This window comes from Formica exsecta, unplaced genomic scaffold, assembly GCF_003651465.1.
Source record: "Formica exsecta isolate Colony F162 unplaced genomic scaffold, ASM365146v1 scaffold72, whole genome shotgun sequence".
In the NCBI taxonomy this organism is placed as follows: domain Eukaryota; kingdom Metazoa; phylum Arthropoda; class Insecta; order Hymenoptera; family Formicidae; genus Formica; species Formica exsecta.
This window is the reverse complement of record NW_021853485.1, coordinates 2,529,654-2,549,066: the sequence shown is the minus strand read 5'-3', so window position 1 is coordinate 2,549,066 and position 19,413 is coordinate 2,529,654. Positions and strand designations below refer to the sequence as shown.

The 19,413-nt window shown below is 33.6% G+C and overlaps 1 protein-coding gene across 6 annotated transcripts in view; it reads left to right on the top strand.

The window, feature by feature from the left end:
* Window positions 1-442: 442 nt before the first annotated feature.
* LOC115243295 (protein FAM102A) overlaps window positions 443-19,413 on the top strand; it is a 70,731-nt gene continuing 51,760 nt past the window's right edge. The window contains exons 1-3 of one of the 6 annotated variants that reach the window (XM_029820141.1): window positions 443-569; window positions 916-1,245; window positions 4,761-5,571. In XM_029820141.1, coding sequence (XP_029676001.1) covers window positions 5,426-5,571 — 146 coding nt within the window. In that variant the 5' untranslated portion in view covers window positions 443-569; window positions 916-1,245; window positions 4,761-5,425. The remainder of the gene's footprint in view (window positions 570-915; window positions 1,246-4,760; window positions 5,572-19,413) is intronic. The other 5 variants (XM_029820142.1, XM_029820143.1, XM_029820145.1 and 2 more) reach the window with 5 other exon arrangements.

Genomic DNA, 19,413 nt, shown 5'->3' with positions numbered 1-19,413 from the left:
ACGAATATTTACCATCATATATATTTCCCTTCATAGGAAAGAAATAAAAAATGGTAAAAGAAATAATGTATACATTTTATTTGTTTATTTGTTCCGAACATATTAAAGATCACAATTCTGTTTAAAAAATAAGGATGAGTTAAAATCGGAAGGATACGTATGTGAACTTACGTGACATTATTTTAATTAATACAAAAGGTAGAATAAATTTCTAAAATTATTTATTCTCTAATTTTTTGAACATCGTATATATAATAAAGTTAATAGTGCTCAATATATATGATTTAACATATTTTATATATCATTAACGTAATAAATATTAAAAAAAACAATATAGAAAATTTAGACTTAAAATATTTCCATATTTCATTTAAGCATGAATTTGCGGAGATCGATCACGCGGGCAAGACGTCACTCACGCATACGCGCAACTTCTCGCTGATGGGATTTGATCAGATCCTTCTACTTATTTCTACTGTACTCGATGGCATCAGTCTCAATCAGTACAACGACGTATATACAGTGCGAGATACTATGGACACATCGATAATTTGTTGCAAACGAATAAGGTCAGATTAGACTAAGAGTGCAAAAATTAATTTATTACAATTGTTTCTGCATACATATATATTTCGCATGGTTTACCGATTTTTCAAAAATTTGTCGATAATTTTATCACGACTATTTATCAGTTTTGTAACCGTTATTCGAGAAACGGTAATGGTATGTCATCTAAAGCAGTATAAAATTAGTATTAAAAATGATTTCGTTATTATTGCCTTTTTAAATTACTTATTCATTAATATTATTATTATTATTCATTTCTCGAAAAATTAATAGTCATGGCGCGCGAATATTTAGAAACGAATCGCATGTTTCATATGTGCTACAACAACACCTTTTCCCTCGAACTAGGCACTTTACTGAGATGGCGATCGTCGCGCATGCGCGGGAAACTCGTCCCGTATCACAACACAGTTCGTGCAGTTCGGGAGTTGGGTTCAGTTCGTAGTTCGTAGGCGAGCCAGGCCAGACGAGCTCCGTTTGCCTCTATTTAATCGGACGTGACGAAGCGTTCGCAGCCTCTTCAAGGAACTTTCGCATTCTCGTGTCCGTTGTCGTCGCTCTCGTCATCACCGTGGCAGTTTATAGTGGTCGCGAAGAGACGCCTGTGTGATCATGAAAATTGTGAGAGTGCGTGAAATCGGCTAGCGTGGTGGACCCTACGAGAGCGTACAGAGCACGGTAAGTACCATTCGCGCTCATCTTCTCTCATCCGAATCCGAAACTCGTCGATAATCTCAAGTTCGCGATATTTGAGGTTAAACGCGACAGAGCGACTCGAAAAAGATCGGGATATATCGGCTCGTCGTCGCGAATGTCGTCGTCGAGAGGTTATAAAATCGCACCTGCCATCGCGCGATACGAGATACCGCTGTTGGAATTCCTGTCGCGATCGGATCGCGTCCATTCGACATTCCTCGAGAGATTCGCGCGCGAAGGGTCAGGTCTACTAAATTGAAGGATCTCTTCGGGACAGCTTCAGATCGATTTGGAATTGTAGCGGGTGGCGCTGAGACGCGCGCGCGAGAGGTTAACGCGAGGACCAGTGCCCGTTATATCTCATCGCGAGTACGCGTCGTACGCGCTCGCTCGTTCCTTCCTTCATCGCGTCGCTTTAATTCCGAGGTTCCTTCCCTCCGGGAGATCGATGCAATCTGGCATGCAATTTGGCGGCTCCCAAATGGAGCGCGCTGACCGATTCGCGTGGAAGGACAGTGTCCTATCCGTCTAGCGCTGCCGAGCTGTCAGCTGGCTGACGGCTGTCCGCTGACCGAGAGTGATAAAACGCGTTTTTATCGTCTTTCCGCGTGCTACTTTCACGAGCGTCGCGTGCACGAATACACGATACAACCTGCATCTATTGTGAGCATTCTAGGTTAGGTCGAGCACCATTGATATATATGGGTGACATAAGCCCACCATAAGAGAGAATCTGGTAATTTAAAAATATTGTATCTTTTCCTCTTGATACATATTTATATAAATGAGAAATACACACACACATACACACACGAGAGAAGAAATTTGTTTTTAATGTTTACGTGAGAAAACCTGTATAAATATCTGAGTGTACAATTAATCCGTTTTATTCGGATTAATTATTTCGTTTTTTTAATCCTGTCGATGGCGGATTAAATGTTTCTCGATTTGTTTCTATCTCGTAATTATTCTCATTCAAAAGTCGAACCGATTAAGCGAGTAGCCAGATTGTCGAGTAGATGTCGACCTCAATGACACTCAATGATTGGATAATCGATCATCAATGAATAGGTATCTTCTTAACTTTTGGAACACAGTCGAGCAGAAGCAATCGTGATTGAAAATTGAACTTTTCCGAGTAAATATAAATAAAGATTTTGCGAAACCAAAAATTTTTATTTCGAAAACGTACAGTATTAAATATATTTTATTTTATGACATCTCTTATTTTCATTTGACAAGTTATAATAAAAAGTTGCAATTTTAACTATATATTAGATATTGAGTTTAGTTTAATGATTAAAGATGACATACATATCAAAGAATTTTTTTTGTTTAATGGAATTATGCTATTTTTGATCTTTTGATTGACGGATTTTTTTAACCAATTTGGAATCGCAATTTCTCTCTCTCTTTTTTTTTTTTGTTTTCTGAATTTGGGTTATTCTCTTTTTTAAAACTTTTTACAATCAATTCTAAATATATATCTCTTTGTAATTATAAACCTTTATAAAATAAAATTCTATCAAGCAAAGACTTTTTAATCCAGAATATCTAAATGAAAAAAATGGTATTTTGTTGTTTATTTAAAAATATAATTATTCATTTATATAATTATACAACTATATTTGAAAAAAATTATGTTATATATAAATTTGTGTTTTTAAAAGGAGATGTATACTTGCTTTCGCTTCCATAAATTTTAAATCTGCAATGAGAGAAGTCATTTTTAAAACAACGCATTGGAAATATTAAATTTTCCTGCTACGTCAGGAACGGCTTATCAAATATTTTTATCGCTCTCTCGCGTTGATCTTCGTAATTCTCGCGCCGTTCCCTATCTTTGGTGACTTAAATTCTTTACAATCAAATACTACTATATTTTTTTCTGTCGATTATTTCGGATAGGATTGTATATGTTCTCGACTTGCATCAATCGCTGAGTATGTCACATCGGCGCTCACCTAGTTTGCATTCTGAAACTCGATTCCAGGAAGCGGACAAGCATTCGTGGAAATTCGTTTGCATTTCCGAGCGCAATTAGCGTTTTTGAAACCTCAGTTTCTCTAATTGCCGTCATACAGTTTGCATTATTTCTCAGAAACGCGTTTCTCATTGCGCGACAAATTGACACGATTCACAAATTGTTAGGACGTTAGGTCAAGCAGTAATACAAAAAAATAGCGAATAATAATGAAATTAATTGTTAAATAGTGAATTAATTATTTGGGCATCGCTGAATAAAATATTTGGCGAGAATATCTGTCTCTCTCACGCATTTGCTACTTTTCAACACGATGTGCTTTTAATAATTATTCATTAAATATATAAATATTTAAATAGTATAGAATTTTGATTGTTATTTTTAAAAATTATTATATTTAAAAGAAAAAAAATACTTATTGTAATGTTTTATTTTATTAACGAAACGCGATACATTAAAAAAAAAGTATAATTATATTATTCAACAACACGTAGTGACAAAACAAAATATACACAAAATGCTGATAAAATTGTTGTGTTATCTCGGTAGCTTCTTCACTTGAAAGATAATATTCCGTACATAAGAAAGAGAAAGAGAATAAAAAAAGAGAGAGATGGAGAGAAAGAGCTATCAATGCTTGTTTTTGAATAGATAATTGGATTTTCCTGGATTTCTCGTTTTGTAATTAATTTGCAATTAATTATTTTATTTTTATTATGCTCGGATCTCGTAACATTTGATGGATAATTAATTTTGTATATATTTATTTGATTTGAAGCTGTGAAAATTCAGAAATGTATTGCGATATTGAAATATACATAAATTTCCAATTATCGACTGTGCCTTCAGAAATTTATAATGCAAGAGTTTACCGTATTATTATCGCCATGTACATTATACATTGACATTGTATATGTATAACGGATGGTTCGTATATTTTCACGATTACCTGAAATGTAACTTGAGTAATTATTTTGTTGAAAAATGAATTTCATGGATACATTCAGTTTCGAGAGGTTGATAAAGTGACAGAAAAGATGTTTTTAAATAAAAGTGTATGAACCATTCTGTATATGTAAATGTATAAGTTATTATTATTATTATTATTATTATTATTATTATTATTCGTTTTATTATTTATTATTATTTACACATTAATCCAAAAACTATATTTTAGATATCTCAATATTTTAATGAAAGGAGCTTTAATCATTATGCGGAAATATTAAATATTAATTTCGTATAATAATAATATTTATTTAACTTCAGCTATTTGCCAAGAAGTGATGTAATTTTCACGTTTACGAATGATAAATATTGATGTGGATTAAGTATACCTTGAATTTATTGAATTTTAAATTAATTTTTTACGTGCGTTGTTTGTTCGTTAGTTTTTGCTCAACACGTTAATTGCGCGGACATTTTCCTTTTACTACGTAAATCGGTCTCACTTTTTATCTTCTCGCACCATTTTCCTACGACTATGCAATACAATTCCAAACTTTGTTTGCAGTTCCGGAGGACAAAAATGGCGCTCAAGAATGTTAGCTGTACTTCTTCCTATTGAATCTCGAGGCAACGTTAACAAACATAGAAGTCGGAGCGACGTCGATGAAGCATCTTGAAAAGAGGATCACCACCAAGTCGTCGTTCGCTACGTAGTTCTTAAGACGTTCCTCTTGCAAGGGAAAATTCACGGCGGTGGAAATCGCGCGATAGAAATCTCCGTAGTCGTCGTAGTCCATCCGAGTGCTTGTGACGCTCAAGAAACAATCTTGATTCAAAAAATTGGAGCTTGATCCAAGAACAGAAAGACTTGAATATAGCCGAGGCTACCTCCTTTCCGATCTACTATATTTTCTGTAATTAAAAAGTCGGGAATGTATCTTCTTGCGCGCGCGAGACGCGAGGCGGTGAGATCGATAAGTGCGTAAAACGCGTAAAGTGATAATCGAGGAAATACGAACGACCGGAAGTAGTCGCAAATCGGCCGCGAATGCATCGATCAACCGAGATCACCCGCGATCGTTGAATCGAAGTCAAGGTCTCTTGGAGACGTGGAATCGTTGGAAGTCACGGTGGGCGGACCCTCGAGATCTACGTTTGTCGCAGGTATCCGGTACCTGCACGTTACACGCAACAGGAATCAAAGTGCGGTGCCCCGGCTTCAGGGGTGAGATGGCCTTCATGATGAAGAAGAAGAAGTACAAATTCTCGGTGGAGGTCGACCTCGAGGAACTCACGGCGGTACCGTTTGTCAGTGCTGTACTCTTCGCCAAGCTGAGACTCTTGGATGGCGGTTCATTCGTCGATCATTCCACTAGGTGAGTATTACATTTTGACATATATATATATATATATATATATATGTCAATATATATATAAAATTAGAAAACGAGAAGATCGTTAACGTGATGGTTAATGTCACAAGTTCTTAAATTGTATTATATATAAGGCAATATACATTCTATAAGCACACTCAAAGATTCCATATATATCTATATAGAAAACATATTTATTTTCGAAATATTAGGAAATATATAAATATATACAAGTAATTTAATAACGCGTTTAGATGAAACTGCTCAGGAATTTTGTTGACATCGTTTATCTCATGGTTAATCATATATTCAAGGTGTATGATATATAACATTTAATATTTAATTATTTATATCGTCGGGCGTTAGATTCTGAGTGAAATTCTGTTTCTCGCCGATATGTTGCGACGAATGGCGTTGGCGTTTTATCGACGAGGAACTTTCATGACGATTATCAAGATTTATACCGTCGTTCGTAGAACTTGAAACTTTCCAGAAATAGATTCTCGACAGAAATAAAGACTAGCTATGCTTGGCGCGGTGATTTTTTTTTACGCTATGTAATAACATACGTTACATTTCTATGCACTCGAGATTATCGTTCTCGGTACATTTTATTATTATCTCGTTATCATTGTATTGTATTAAAGTTTGGAGCATTGTATGAGAGTTCTGTCAATTTTTTAATTTTTATTAATATCTGCTATTAATTTTACTTGTTACTATATAAACGTATTGCTTAATTTATCTTAGTAGATACACAAAACTTCGAACGTTTAGAATATATTCTGAACATAACGCGAAAATTCATTGCTTCGCGTATAATGTTATTGTTCAGAAATATTATTTGCTCGAAATGTTTGAGAGTTTAAAGTTTGTAGAACGCATATGTAGTTTCGAAATAAGGAGGAAGTTCGGCATAATATGCCTGTCTGTAGAATAGTTTCAAACAAAATTAAAATTTTTCAAATTTTGGTATTGCATTTTCTTCGAGACTCGCACATTTTCGAAATTTGAGACAATAATATTTTGAAGTGACATTTTAGGAGAAGCACGTACAATTACATACATCGGGATAACTTCAATCATAAATTTCATTTTTGTACGCATTTATTTTGTCTTTTTCGCAAGAATTCCATTATCTATATTTCGGTAATCGAGAAAAACGCGATTACGGAAGTTGACAACTTTATTCCTGGCGATGATGCAAAATCACGAACGTGTGGATTCTCTTATGGCGTGAAGCCGCAAGGAGCTTGTATGGAATTTGCGAACGCGTAATGGCCCGCCATAGTCAAGATCTATATTTAGCGTGACGCGCAGTTTGCTTTTTCTGATGAACCATTAAAACTTCGTTGAACCAAGCCGGAAGCTCGTTCGGCTTTAGATAGTCTCAAGCCGTGGAGCTTTAACACACCTAACAATAAGCGTGATCTTAAGCTGGATAACATATGCCGCTAGTGAAACGGATATGCATACATATAAGTACATGAAATGTGCTATGCTTATTATAAACAAAAGGTACGCCATATGAAATGCCATGGATAGAGTTTGCTTCACGAAGAGAAAATTATTTTTGAAAGATATTACTCAACTTTGATAAAATAAATTTGATCATAATTAGAAATTATATATCACAATTTTTATTAAACATAAAATTATTTTTGAAGAATATATATATTTAATTCGCAGCAGATATTTAAAAAAATAATATCTTTTATGTTATTTTATAAATTATTTCCAATTATTTAGCAAAATTTGTTATCGTTTCATAAGTTGACAAATAAAGCGAGCTTCTTTGCGAAATAATTCAAAATAATTTAAAAAATGTTAAAAGACATATTATTTCCTTTTAATATTTAATATAGCTAGAATTTTTTTTTTTTTTTAATGGGATAGCCGAGGAAACCATGCTAACGATCAGCTGTATTGACGATCATAAAACAGCGGTTCCGAATAATGTTCTATTCAACAAACATTCGAGGCACAAGTGTTTCCTCGTGCGGATGAGGTAATTGCCGACGATGTTGTAATTATGTATGCGACAATGCTGTAAATGTTAGTTACGTAAATGGCACGATACATTCAGACTCGTCGATACTCGCGCGTTGGATAAATTAGCCGGATGTTCAGTACCGCCAAAACAATCTATAATACATTCAAGATCCAGATCTTGTAAGTTATTTACGCATTTGCGCTGACATTTTGCTATAAGCACACTCAAAGATTCCATATATATCTATATAGAAAACATATTTATTTTCGAAATATTAGGAAATATATAAATATATACAAGTAATTTAATAACGCGTTTAGATGAAACTGCTCAGGAATTTTGTTGACATCGTTTATCTCATGGTTAATCATATATTCAAGGTGTATGATATATAACATTTAATATTTAATTATTTATATCGTCGGGCGTTAGATTCTGAGTGAAATTCTGTTTCTCGCCGATATGTTGCGACGAATGGCGTTGGCGTTTTATCGACGAGGAACTTTCATGACGATTATCAAGATTTATACCGTCGTTCGTAGAACTTGAAACTTTCCAGAAATAGATTCTCGACAGAAATAAAGACTAGCTATGCTTGGCGCGGTGATTTTTTTTTACGCTATGTAATAACATACGTTACATTTCTATGCACTCGAGATTATCGTTCTCGGTACATTTTATTATTATCTCGTTATCATTGTATTGTATTAAAGTTTGGAGCATTGTATGAGAGTTCTGTCAATTTTTTAATTTTTATTAATATCTGCTATTAATTTTACTTGTTACTATATAAACGTATTGCTTAATTTATTTTAGTAGATACACAAAACTTCGAACGTTTAGAATATATTCTGAACATAACGCGAAAATTCATTGCTTCGCGTATAATGTTATTGTTCAGAAATATTATTTGCTCGAAATGTTTGAGAGTTTAAAGTTTGTAGAACGCATATGTAGTTTCGAAATAAGGAGGAAGTTCGGCATAATATGCCTGTCTGTAGAATAGTTTCAAACAAAATTAAAATTTTTCAAATTTTGGTATTGCATTTTCTTCGAGACTCGCACATTTTCGAAATTTGAGACAATAATATTTTGAAGTGACATTTTAGGAGAAGCACGTACAATTACATACATCGGGATAACTTCAATCATAAATTTCATTTTTGTACGCATTTATTTTGTCTTTTTCGCAAGAATTCCATTATCTATATTTCGGTAATCGAGAAAAACGCGATTACGGAAGTTGACAACTTTATTCCTGGCGATGATGCAAAATCACGAACGTGTGGATTCTCTTATGGCGTGAAGCCGCAAGGAGCTTGTATGGAATTTGCGAACGCGTAATGGCCCGCCATAGTCAAGATCTATATTTAGCGTGACGCGCAGTTTGCTTTTTCTGATGAACCATTAAAACTTCGTTGAACCAAGCCGGAAGCTCGTTCGGCTTTAGATAGTCTCAAGCCGTGGAGCTTTAACACACCTAACAATAAGCGTGATCTTAAGCTGGATAACATATGCCGCTAGTGAAACGGATATGCATACATATAAGTACATGAAATGTGCTATGCTTATTATAAACAAAAGGTACGCCATATGAAATGCCATGGATAGAGTTTGCTTCACGAAGAGAAAATTATTTTTGAAAGATATTACTCAACTTTGATAAAATAAATTTGATCATAATTAGAAATTATATATCACAATTTTTATTAAACATAAAATTATTTTTGAAGAATATATATATTTAATTCGCAGCAGATATTTAAAAAAATAATATCTTTTATGTTATTTTATAAATTATTTCCAATTATTTAGCAAAATTTGTTATCGTTTCATAAGTTGACAAATAAAGCGAGCTTCTTTGCGAAATAATTCAAAATAATTTAAAAAATGTTAAAAGACATATTATTTCCTTTTAATATTTAATATAGCTAGAATTTTTTTTTTTTAAATGGGATAGCCGGAAGGAAACCATGCTAACGATCAGCTGTATTGACGATCATAAAACAGCGGTTCCGAATAATGTTCTATTCAACAAACATTCGAGGCACAAGTGTTTCCTCGTGCGGATGAGGTAATTGCCGACGATGTTGTAATTATGTATGCGACAATGCTGTAAATGTTAGTTACGTAAATGGCACGATACATTCAGACTCGTCGATACTCGCGCGTTGGATAAATTAGCCGGATGTTCAGTACCGCCAAAACAATCTATAATACATTCAAGATCCAGATCTTGTAAGTTATTTACGCATTTGCGCTGACATTTTGCGATTTAGCAGCTGAAAAAGCAGCTGGTATGCCTCGCGTGATTGTTCACGGTATCGTTACTTCAACTACTTTTTACTGCTACTTTCGCCTCTCTCCAGAGTATAAACGCACATAAATATAAAGATTTCTCGGAACAATGCGCAGACAGTTGAATTCTTTTTCTTTATTTAATAACCACTGCGGATACTTTAGGAGTATAAAACTCGAGTCGATTTGATAGCGATCCAAGCCATTTAAAATTGACGAAATCGGAACGCGAGAGAAATATCGCGATAAAAAATCCGACGTTCTGGAATTGGCTCCAAATTTGTTTACTGTCACATATCTCACCCTGTAAAAAGAGGTATTGAAATCTGGGACACACCTTGCATGTCACGCGAGTGAATTTTTCAAATATGCGACGAATGATCACATATATTCGTATTTTTCGTTTCTAGAGATGCCTCTCGATCATCTTTTAACTTTTCTGTGTACATTCACTGTTGATGAAATGAACAGATTTAAAGTAACTTTGTGTTTTCGTAGAACTCGACGTTGAACTATAAATCGAAAATTATGGAGTCCAAAGAGAAAGAGAGAAAGAGAGTTGTTTAACAAAACAAACCATTGTCTCACAGCAGGAAAACTAACACTGCGATATTTGCATCCCGTACATTATGCGCGGCATCACGTGCTTTCCTTTATAAGTAGAATAATGTTTGCACCCGTGCAAATGCGTGCGACATAAATTCCACCATCATTTGCGGGCGCTTCTGCTTAACGACGCATTTCACCGCATAAAAGATAATGTGGTGAAACATGAAGCAATATAATTATTCTTTTCTCATAAGTGGAATTTCCAAGTTTTATTTCTCATATATTATGTTTCTATATTTTTGACATATAATATAACGAAAATAGATATAAAAATGCATATTTTTCACAAGAGTGCTATTTTTTTCTCCCGTTAGTATTTATTCTTTTGCCTCTCTATTTCATTTTCGAATATTATTTCGTTTCTTTGCTGCGCGATAGCTATATTTTTACGTTCGTTATTGAATGGAAGTCGATAAAGTCAGTCGCGCAAAAATGATTCGTCTCTATGACATATACATATATAGCGGTGACATCCACGTGAAACCGTTTTTTAGAATCGTCGCTTTTATTTCGAATATCAGCGTAACAGTAGTGGCATCGGAGAATACGAGGACAACCCTACCGTATCTGTATCAGAATATAGCGTCCGTGAGAAGCATATCATATCCTACATATAGTAGTATCAATTTTTTCTAAAAAAAAAAAAGAATTCGCGCGATAACAGCGTCACATTCATTAACTGACTTTAATTCTTCGTTTAGTTAAATTCATTCTCGAATTTCTCCTTTCTAATCTTTTCTCGACGTTAATTAAGCCTATAACGAACTGGGTCTCATATCTTATTGTTAGCCAAGAGATGAAAGAAATGTATTGTGTTAAACACAATTTGAATTATTTGTGTGGTCACAATCTATACATCAAATTGTCCGTAATGATACAATCGGGAAGATAATTGGGCGATATTTCCGAAATTGACAAAACGCCTAAGGTTTATAACATTTAAGAGCTTTTTTAATTTTTTTAATTATTTAAAAATTGCAATTTAAAAATTCTAGAAACCCAGAGTAATAACGATATTTATTTATGATGTATGTTAAATGTAAGTTTTCTTATACTAGAACCGTTTTTGATCTCAATTAATTAAAGCAAGGGAAATGCAAAATATATTACATTATATGATAAGAAGGATATCTTTCTAAAAAATTGCTTTATTTTTTTTTTATATAATTCTACAGAGAGACAGAAAACAGTTAGATTTTTTACAGAAAAACATAGTTGAAAAAGGCGAAGCAAGGTCGCATCTGACAAGGCTTCTGATAGTTCTATACTAATCTATTGGTATATGTCTATCGATTAGCTATAATGACTTCAGTTTACTGCGCATAAGATAACTGCAGGGGTTTACAGAATGTGCTCTTCAAGGAAAGATCGTCAATTAACGTGAATAACTTGTAGGACTGTTTCTTCGATGCAGCCTAAATATCCATCGATCTGAATATGCATAATAAGATAAGAGCGCGGTAAAAATTTGATTAATCACACAATCATGAAAGTGGCTATTCAGGCAACATCTAATAAAAATCTTGGGCTATTGTGAAAATAGATTTTTTAACGAGTTATGTTAATCACGTGCATATATTTTACGATGTACCATGTTGGCTAAGGTAGCATATTAATCACGTTATTAAACATTATTTCGCTTAAAGGATATTGAGTCCTTAGTTGCGAGTTAATTGCATATATCATTTCATTGCGTTTTCAGTCATAACAAAGAATTATACAGTATGATAGCGTACCGCATTGACCTACTTTTTCGCCACGTATTTAACACGCTAACTAAGTATGGCTGTCATAAATTTTATGTTTCCCATGTAGCTACCGATATTTGCTGTTAAACTCTGCGGGTACTATGATCATTTTGGAATTAATTTTATATTTAACCAAAAACCATGGAAGTTTTATTAAATTAAGCTGCAAAGATACAAATAGCGAAATCTCTTAAATACTCAAGAAAATTTCAATTAATATAATTTTATTTCCCGCTTTAATTATCGAGGTATTTAACTTTGAAAATTAAAAAGTTTTGATGCAAAACAGTGTTTCCAAAGCAGGTTTCCGTTAATGAAATACCGACTCTGAATTTCTTAAGAAACGGGTGAAAAGAATGACGTCTCGCGAGATATTTTATATGTATATATGGAAAACAAATTAAGAATATAAACATGAATTCTCAAGAGTGAATAGGCACAATTGGTACGAGATACGATGAGAACGCATGCCACTTTTGCTTTTATTCCTCGGAGAAATATGAATCCTTATTTATTAAAAGAATAACTTTCGAATGTTTCGTGAATAATATTTTTTCATGTAAATTTTCTTACATTACTTAGTGCTTTGCAAATTGTTTGACATTATTTTGTTTGTACTATTTAATGGCTAGTATCCATTTGAGATAATTCTGTCCAGTCATATTTATGAGATAGATATAATAAAAAATTTTCTTTACAAATCCTCTTTACAAAAATATCACATATATCAAAATGTCATATATTTTTTTTCTTTATTTATTGGCTTATTTAAAATTAATATATAACACAAATAGCAAAATTAAAATTATAACTTAAAAGATATTCTATTATAAATTAAAACGACAATTTTAAAAAAATAATTTTAAAACTGAATAATTCTAAAAATTTACTTTTAATTATTTATTTATTTATTTATATTTTAATTTATAAATGAGATATAAGCATACAAATGAAATGTAAATGAAATAGTAGCAAACGCTGAATACAAGAGCGATGATATAGGATATTTATTGAGTGCTAATTAGGACATTTAATAAATTATATCAATATTAAATATTTGAAAGCAAATTATCCGTTTCAAAACGAGGACTTCTATAATAGGTATGCTCGGTACGCGCGCGACGAAACCGACAGCAATTAGTTTCCGTTTGAAATCGAAACGACAACTGGCGAGAGAAACGGGGACAAAGATGCATCGGTATTGTGTGATGAAACTCGATATTGTATTTAAGACAGCTCGCGCGCGCGCGCGTCACAAGGGCGTTTGCGTATTAATGTGGAATCGGTAATTGTCCTTGCGAGTTTTTTTGCCGTGTAATTACTCGCGCCTAGAATGGAAAACTAACAAGTGCAACGAGAGCTCATTTGCGACAACTAGTTCCTCCTGTTTTTTTTTCGGCTCGCGAACAACGCAAGAACTTGCCTCATTCGTCGAAATAATGATTCGTGTACCGCGAGCAAATATATTCAAGCCAGAAACCCATTTTCTGTTTCGCGTTAGTTGTCTATAGTTATTTATGTACATATATTTCGCAGTAACAAAAGCGAAGAGTTTTCATATTCTGAAATGGAAATATTCCTCGAATATAATTTTTTGGGGAAAATAGATAGATATAAATAAATAACTAATTAAAAAAAGATATCGCGCTTGTAAATAATATATGTAGTTTTTCGACAAAAATAATTTTTTATCGCTTTTTTGTTTTGTTTTCGAACAATATCTTTTATTCTGTTCAAAATATGTACCGGAGCTATATTTTCTCTCTATCCAATATTACGATGATATAAATAGAAATCAATAGGTAAAATGGTAGACGGTGGATTTGTACGATGCGAAATAATACGCTCGTATCACAAGGGAAGATCTTCATTTATCTCTATATTTCGTGATAGTTATTTCGTCAAGAATGTTACTTTACGGAATGAAAATTTAATTTGAGCTGCACGCATTTGTACAATTATTATAAATGATACTCAATTATATGCGATGAATACGGTCTATCTTGGACGGTGGAAAAGTAGATTAAGATTTATAATAAGATCGAAATAAGTGTTTCAAGTTAGTACCGGTTGCCTTGTCGGTTGTTCTCAACTTCCGTCAGCTGCGTCACTTTGAACCATGACCTTCCGCGAAATCGTCTTCCAGATACGCTACTCTGATAACCTTGGAACGAAAATCCCACGATGATGCGACGAATTTCCAAGCTTACGGTCGACGAGAAACCGATTACGCTAGAAGGCAGATGAAAGAGAGTAGTGGCGATGGAAAATTTATATTAAACGCGTTAATGAAAAATTCTCTTGATATTCGTTGAAAAAATATTCTTGCATTGAGTAAAAAAAGAATTTTGTTTAATTTTAAAATTTGACGTTCAAGAACGTATTTGCAGCTTCCAATATTTATTTCATTTTATCCACAAGTATAGATAATTCATGGAGAGATAATTACTTTTTCTAGATGTCTAAATTGATGCAAATTGAATCAAAGTTTCGAAAATAACAGTAGAAGAGAAAAATAGAGAGAAAAATAGAAAAAGTATTTTTATAATTCTACTATTATATTGATTATTATAATATTAAATTGAAATATTATATTTGAAAAACTAATTATGATAACAAAAGAAAATTAGACTTACAAGTTTTAAAGCTCTCTCTCTCTCTCTTTGAACATTTCGCGCGAAATCCGAAATGACGAGAGAAGACTTCGCGCCTTTCCCACGACAGTCGTAATCAAAATATAAAAAGGCCCGGGTTTTTTACGATCTCATCGAACCCATGGGGGATCCCAGTTCCCATGGACCATTTTTACTTGGAAATCTTGACGGAGGAGATTTACGAGCGACAGACGAATGACGAGCAGGGAAAAAGGTGGGAGAAAATTAGAAGTAGGATAGCATGCGACGATAATGGACAATGTCCTGTCCGTCGTGTCCCTGCGTGGAAGTGACCGACCGACCGGCCGGACCGCGCTCGAGAGGACCTGACACCACTTCATATGTGATGATGAGGAAACGCCCGATTACAACGCTGCTCCGGGCGGCCGCGGCGCGTTACATTAATATTTCTGCGTGTATATCAACGCGAATGATTATGTTGGTTTACGCGCGCACGCGGAGACGGGATATATCGTGTTCCTGTGCACATATTTGCCGAAGGGACGGGAATTGAAAGCTGCAGAGAGGGATCGGATAAAGGGATCGGTGGTCATGTCGCTGCTCAGGTCCGAAACGTAATGTATGTTATGTGTATCAAGTGATTCGTTTAGCACGTGTCACCGGCACCTGTAATATTGTTCTCCGATATCGCTTGCTTTGATAGACGATATGTGATAATAATCAGATTTTATTCTATATATGATTTATTTATTTTCTGAGAGAGATTTATATTTTAGAAATTTATATATATTTTCTGTTATATTTATTTAAATAAATGGGTTTTTCGGATGCATTTCACATCTAAAGGTAAATGTAATTTTATAGTACTTTTGTCAATATTTACTCTGTATTTTATGATTAATTGTACAGTGTCAAAAGACCATACGTTTTTGTATTATAAAAAGTATAAAAATGTATAACTTTTTCGAGCTTTCTAATTAAATTTTTTTACTAACGTATAAAATTATAGGTTTTTCATCTACATTTTCCACAATATTAATATTCTTCATATTATTGCAAATTAGCAGAGAATCCACAAATGTGATAGATATTTACACCGAGCCAATACATACATGCAATAAAAATTTAAAGCACTTTTCACATATTTTACATTACCGTTCATTATCAGCGAAACGAGTTTGAATGTGTTTTAATGATTATTTCACTATATCAGAAATGCAGAAATTTTGCCAGCGCGATTAAATTTTCCATCTTTGAAATGTTATTGCGTTTTTATTTTGGAACCATGCAACGCGATGCTCTCTCAGATAATTTACTCTTAATAATTGATCTGTGCATCTGTAAATCTGTATATTAAAACGTAATATTTCCCAAAAATATCGTAAGCGCGGATTTTCTGTAATATGATGCTTGAATAAAAATATAACATCTAAATATAGATATTATATAATAATAAATATTGCATAATTGAATATATGAAATTTCTTTTAAAATATCAAAAGTTCAACTTTTTTGTCAATAATTTCATACGTAAGATTTTATTTGTGTATATATGTAATTCAGTACACCTTTGAACTCGGTGAATAAATAAGCATTCAGTCAAACGTACAAATTGATCTGTATATATCTTGCAAGTTGAATTTAACAGAATTTAAAATATAAACAATATTAAATTATTTTTATATATATTTTAATTTCAACGATGTACTGTAGTAATTATTATTTTTATTTTGCCTCATTTTTCCATCTTTGAAATGTTATTGCGTTTTTATTTTGGAACCATGCAACGCGATGCTCTCTCAGATAATTTACTCTTAATAATTGATCTGTGCATCTGTAAATCTGTATATTAAAACGTAATATTTCCCAAAAATATCGTAAGCGCGGATTTTCTGTAATATGATGCTTGAATAAAAATATAACATCTAAATATAGATATTATATAATAATAAATATTGCATAATTGAATATATGAAATTTCTTTTAAAATATCAAAAGTTCAACTTTTTTGTCAATAATTTCATACGTAAGATTTTATTTGTGTATATATGTAATTCAGTACACCTTTGAACTCGGTGAATAAATAAGCATTCAGTCAAACGTACAAATTGATCTGTATATATCTTGCAAGTTGAATTTAACAGAATTTAAAATATAAACAATATTAAATTATTTTTATATATATTTTAATTTCAACGATGTACTGTAGTAATTATTATTTTTATTTTGCCTCATAACAATATTTTTTTTCCTGGTTATATCTCAAACTATTACAACGTTTCTTTATTAGAACATCGCGTGTATAATTTAACGACTACATTATCCCGGAGGTACGGTGTCAATTATGTAATACCGGCGGTGCACGTTTACACAGGATCGATTGTTATGCGGCTACCGATATGCAATCAATGAAAAGCGAAAGTACATCGTCTTAGCTATGAATTGGAACACGCGATTCCGTTCGCAGTGCGCGAAACACACACAACCGGCGTGTAAAATTATAGATAGTCGAAGTACATCGATGTTAGCCTCTCAATTATCGAATATGCATAATTTGCGCGTAAACCGTAATACCCCGCACTGTATTAGTTGCGAGAAATTGTGAGAGATTAAATCACGCACATACACTGGCCCGCGTGATTCTCGACAGTATCGATTCAATTATCATATGTGCAAGGTATTAGTATGATCCTCGATATTAAATATCAGCGGTTACCGTAATAGAAAGAGGGGCGATCGGTGAAAGTTATATAACTCAGGTTAAACGAGATAATATAGAATATAATACAAAAATAATTTTTTAATATATAATATAAAGAATTATATTAAATTATTATAATTGTGTAAGATAACAAGATCTGATGATAATATAGGTCTTGTTATCTTATTCATTGAAATACCTTTGTGTTATATAATGATAATTGTAATAATAAATTGTATAATTTATTAATACGTAATAATTAAATTTTGCAAAGTGCGCAAAGGGATATTTTGTGGCTCGAATGAAAAGAGAGTGACAATTCCCATACAATATTCGACTAGAAAAATAACCAAAATTATCGAAGGCTAAAAAACAACCGTATAATTTTCCCATTTGCATAATTTATTATATTTATTCCTTCTTTTCTTCTCTTTCAAGAGAACGATAAACAAGACTGATTTTTCGCGGTAACGAGTCATTCTACTTTCTTTTCGCGAAATAATTTTATAGAGCGGGACAGTTTCAAGATATTGAATTAATCTTGCAGAATTCCCCCCTCCCCCTCCCGCCCTCCGAGTTCCTGATTTTTTCGTTATGGAATATCTCGCGATCGCATGACCCTACGATCTTTTCCGAAACAAAACGAGCGTTTTTCGTTGCACTTTGTCCGACTCTTACGGTGGCTCTCGCGTGCACAAACTGGCAAGTAGTAACGGTAATTCATAAGTGGGACGACTTGTCGCGCGAGGGCAGGATCGCCAGCCTCCCCCCCTCTCTGCGCGCTCCCGTCGCGGTCACTTGATCGTAATAATCGTAATTCCCGATGCTGCATCGCCATTCACACGCGTATCGTCACCATCAGGAAGTCACGTGTCGTCCGCGCAGAAATGTGGTGGGAGCTTTTTCGCGAGCGCGGGTGACGTTTCGCGCGTTTCGTTCGTTTCCGCTTTCGACTTCGAAACGTCCTGCTAAGGTCTTATAGGTACGTCCGCATTCCTCGCAGAAGAGCTTAAGCAGTTCACGATGAATGGAAAAGTCATTACCCTTTACGGCGGAACGCTTCGCGCAGAATGCTGATAACTTGAAGAGAACTTGGAGAATGAGTCTCTTCGATGCTTACCTACTTGAATTTGACTTGGAACTTTTGGGAAATTGGCGCGATCTTTCTTGGGAGGGAGAGAATAATATTCAAAGTTTTCGACTATCAGACACAGTCATCATATATAATTTCACGTCTATATGGATATATTTTTTGCTTAAGAAACAGGGATGCAAAGTAAAATGCAATTAATTCAGGAAGAAAAAACAAAACATAGAGATATTTTGAACATAGATTTCTTTTAAGTCGTATAAAATAAAAAGATAACGCATATAATTTAATTAAACGCAATATTAAGGAATATACTATAGTGAAAATAGCTGATAAATTGTATTAACAATGAAAGCAATTTAGTATACGAAGTTGTTTTTTGCTAAAAAAGAGCAGGAGATTACGAACGTGCTTGAAGTTTTATTTCACGCTTGCCACAGGTATATAAAAGATCAGACGAACCTTGAAGAACACGTTCGGTCACTTACCATTGATGGATATCGCTCGGAGAGGCAGTAATCGCGTTCGATTTCTCCTGTTTTCACCAGGCATTATTCGCCGGGCATTTGAGTTAATCCGACGTAAAATCCGAACGTTTATATATCTGACAAACATTCGAGCATTTCAACATCCGAATGGCAGAGATCCCAGTATTAGCAAGAGCATGAAATCGTCGGAGATTCATACAACTACCTGTAACAGAGATATATAAATCGCTCGATAACGCCAATTCTCGGTCAGTTTTGTTGTAGTAATAGCGATTTATAATTAAATAGTAATTAAATATTTAA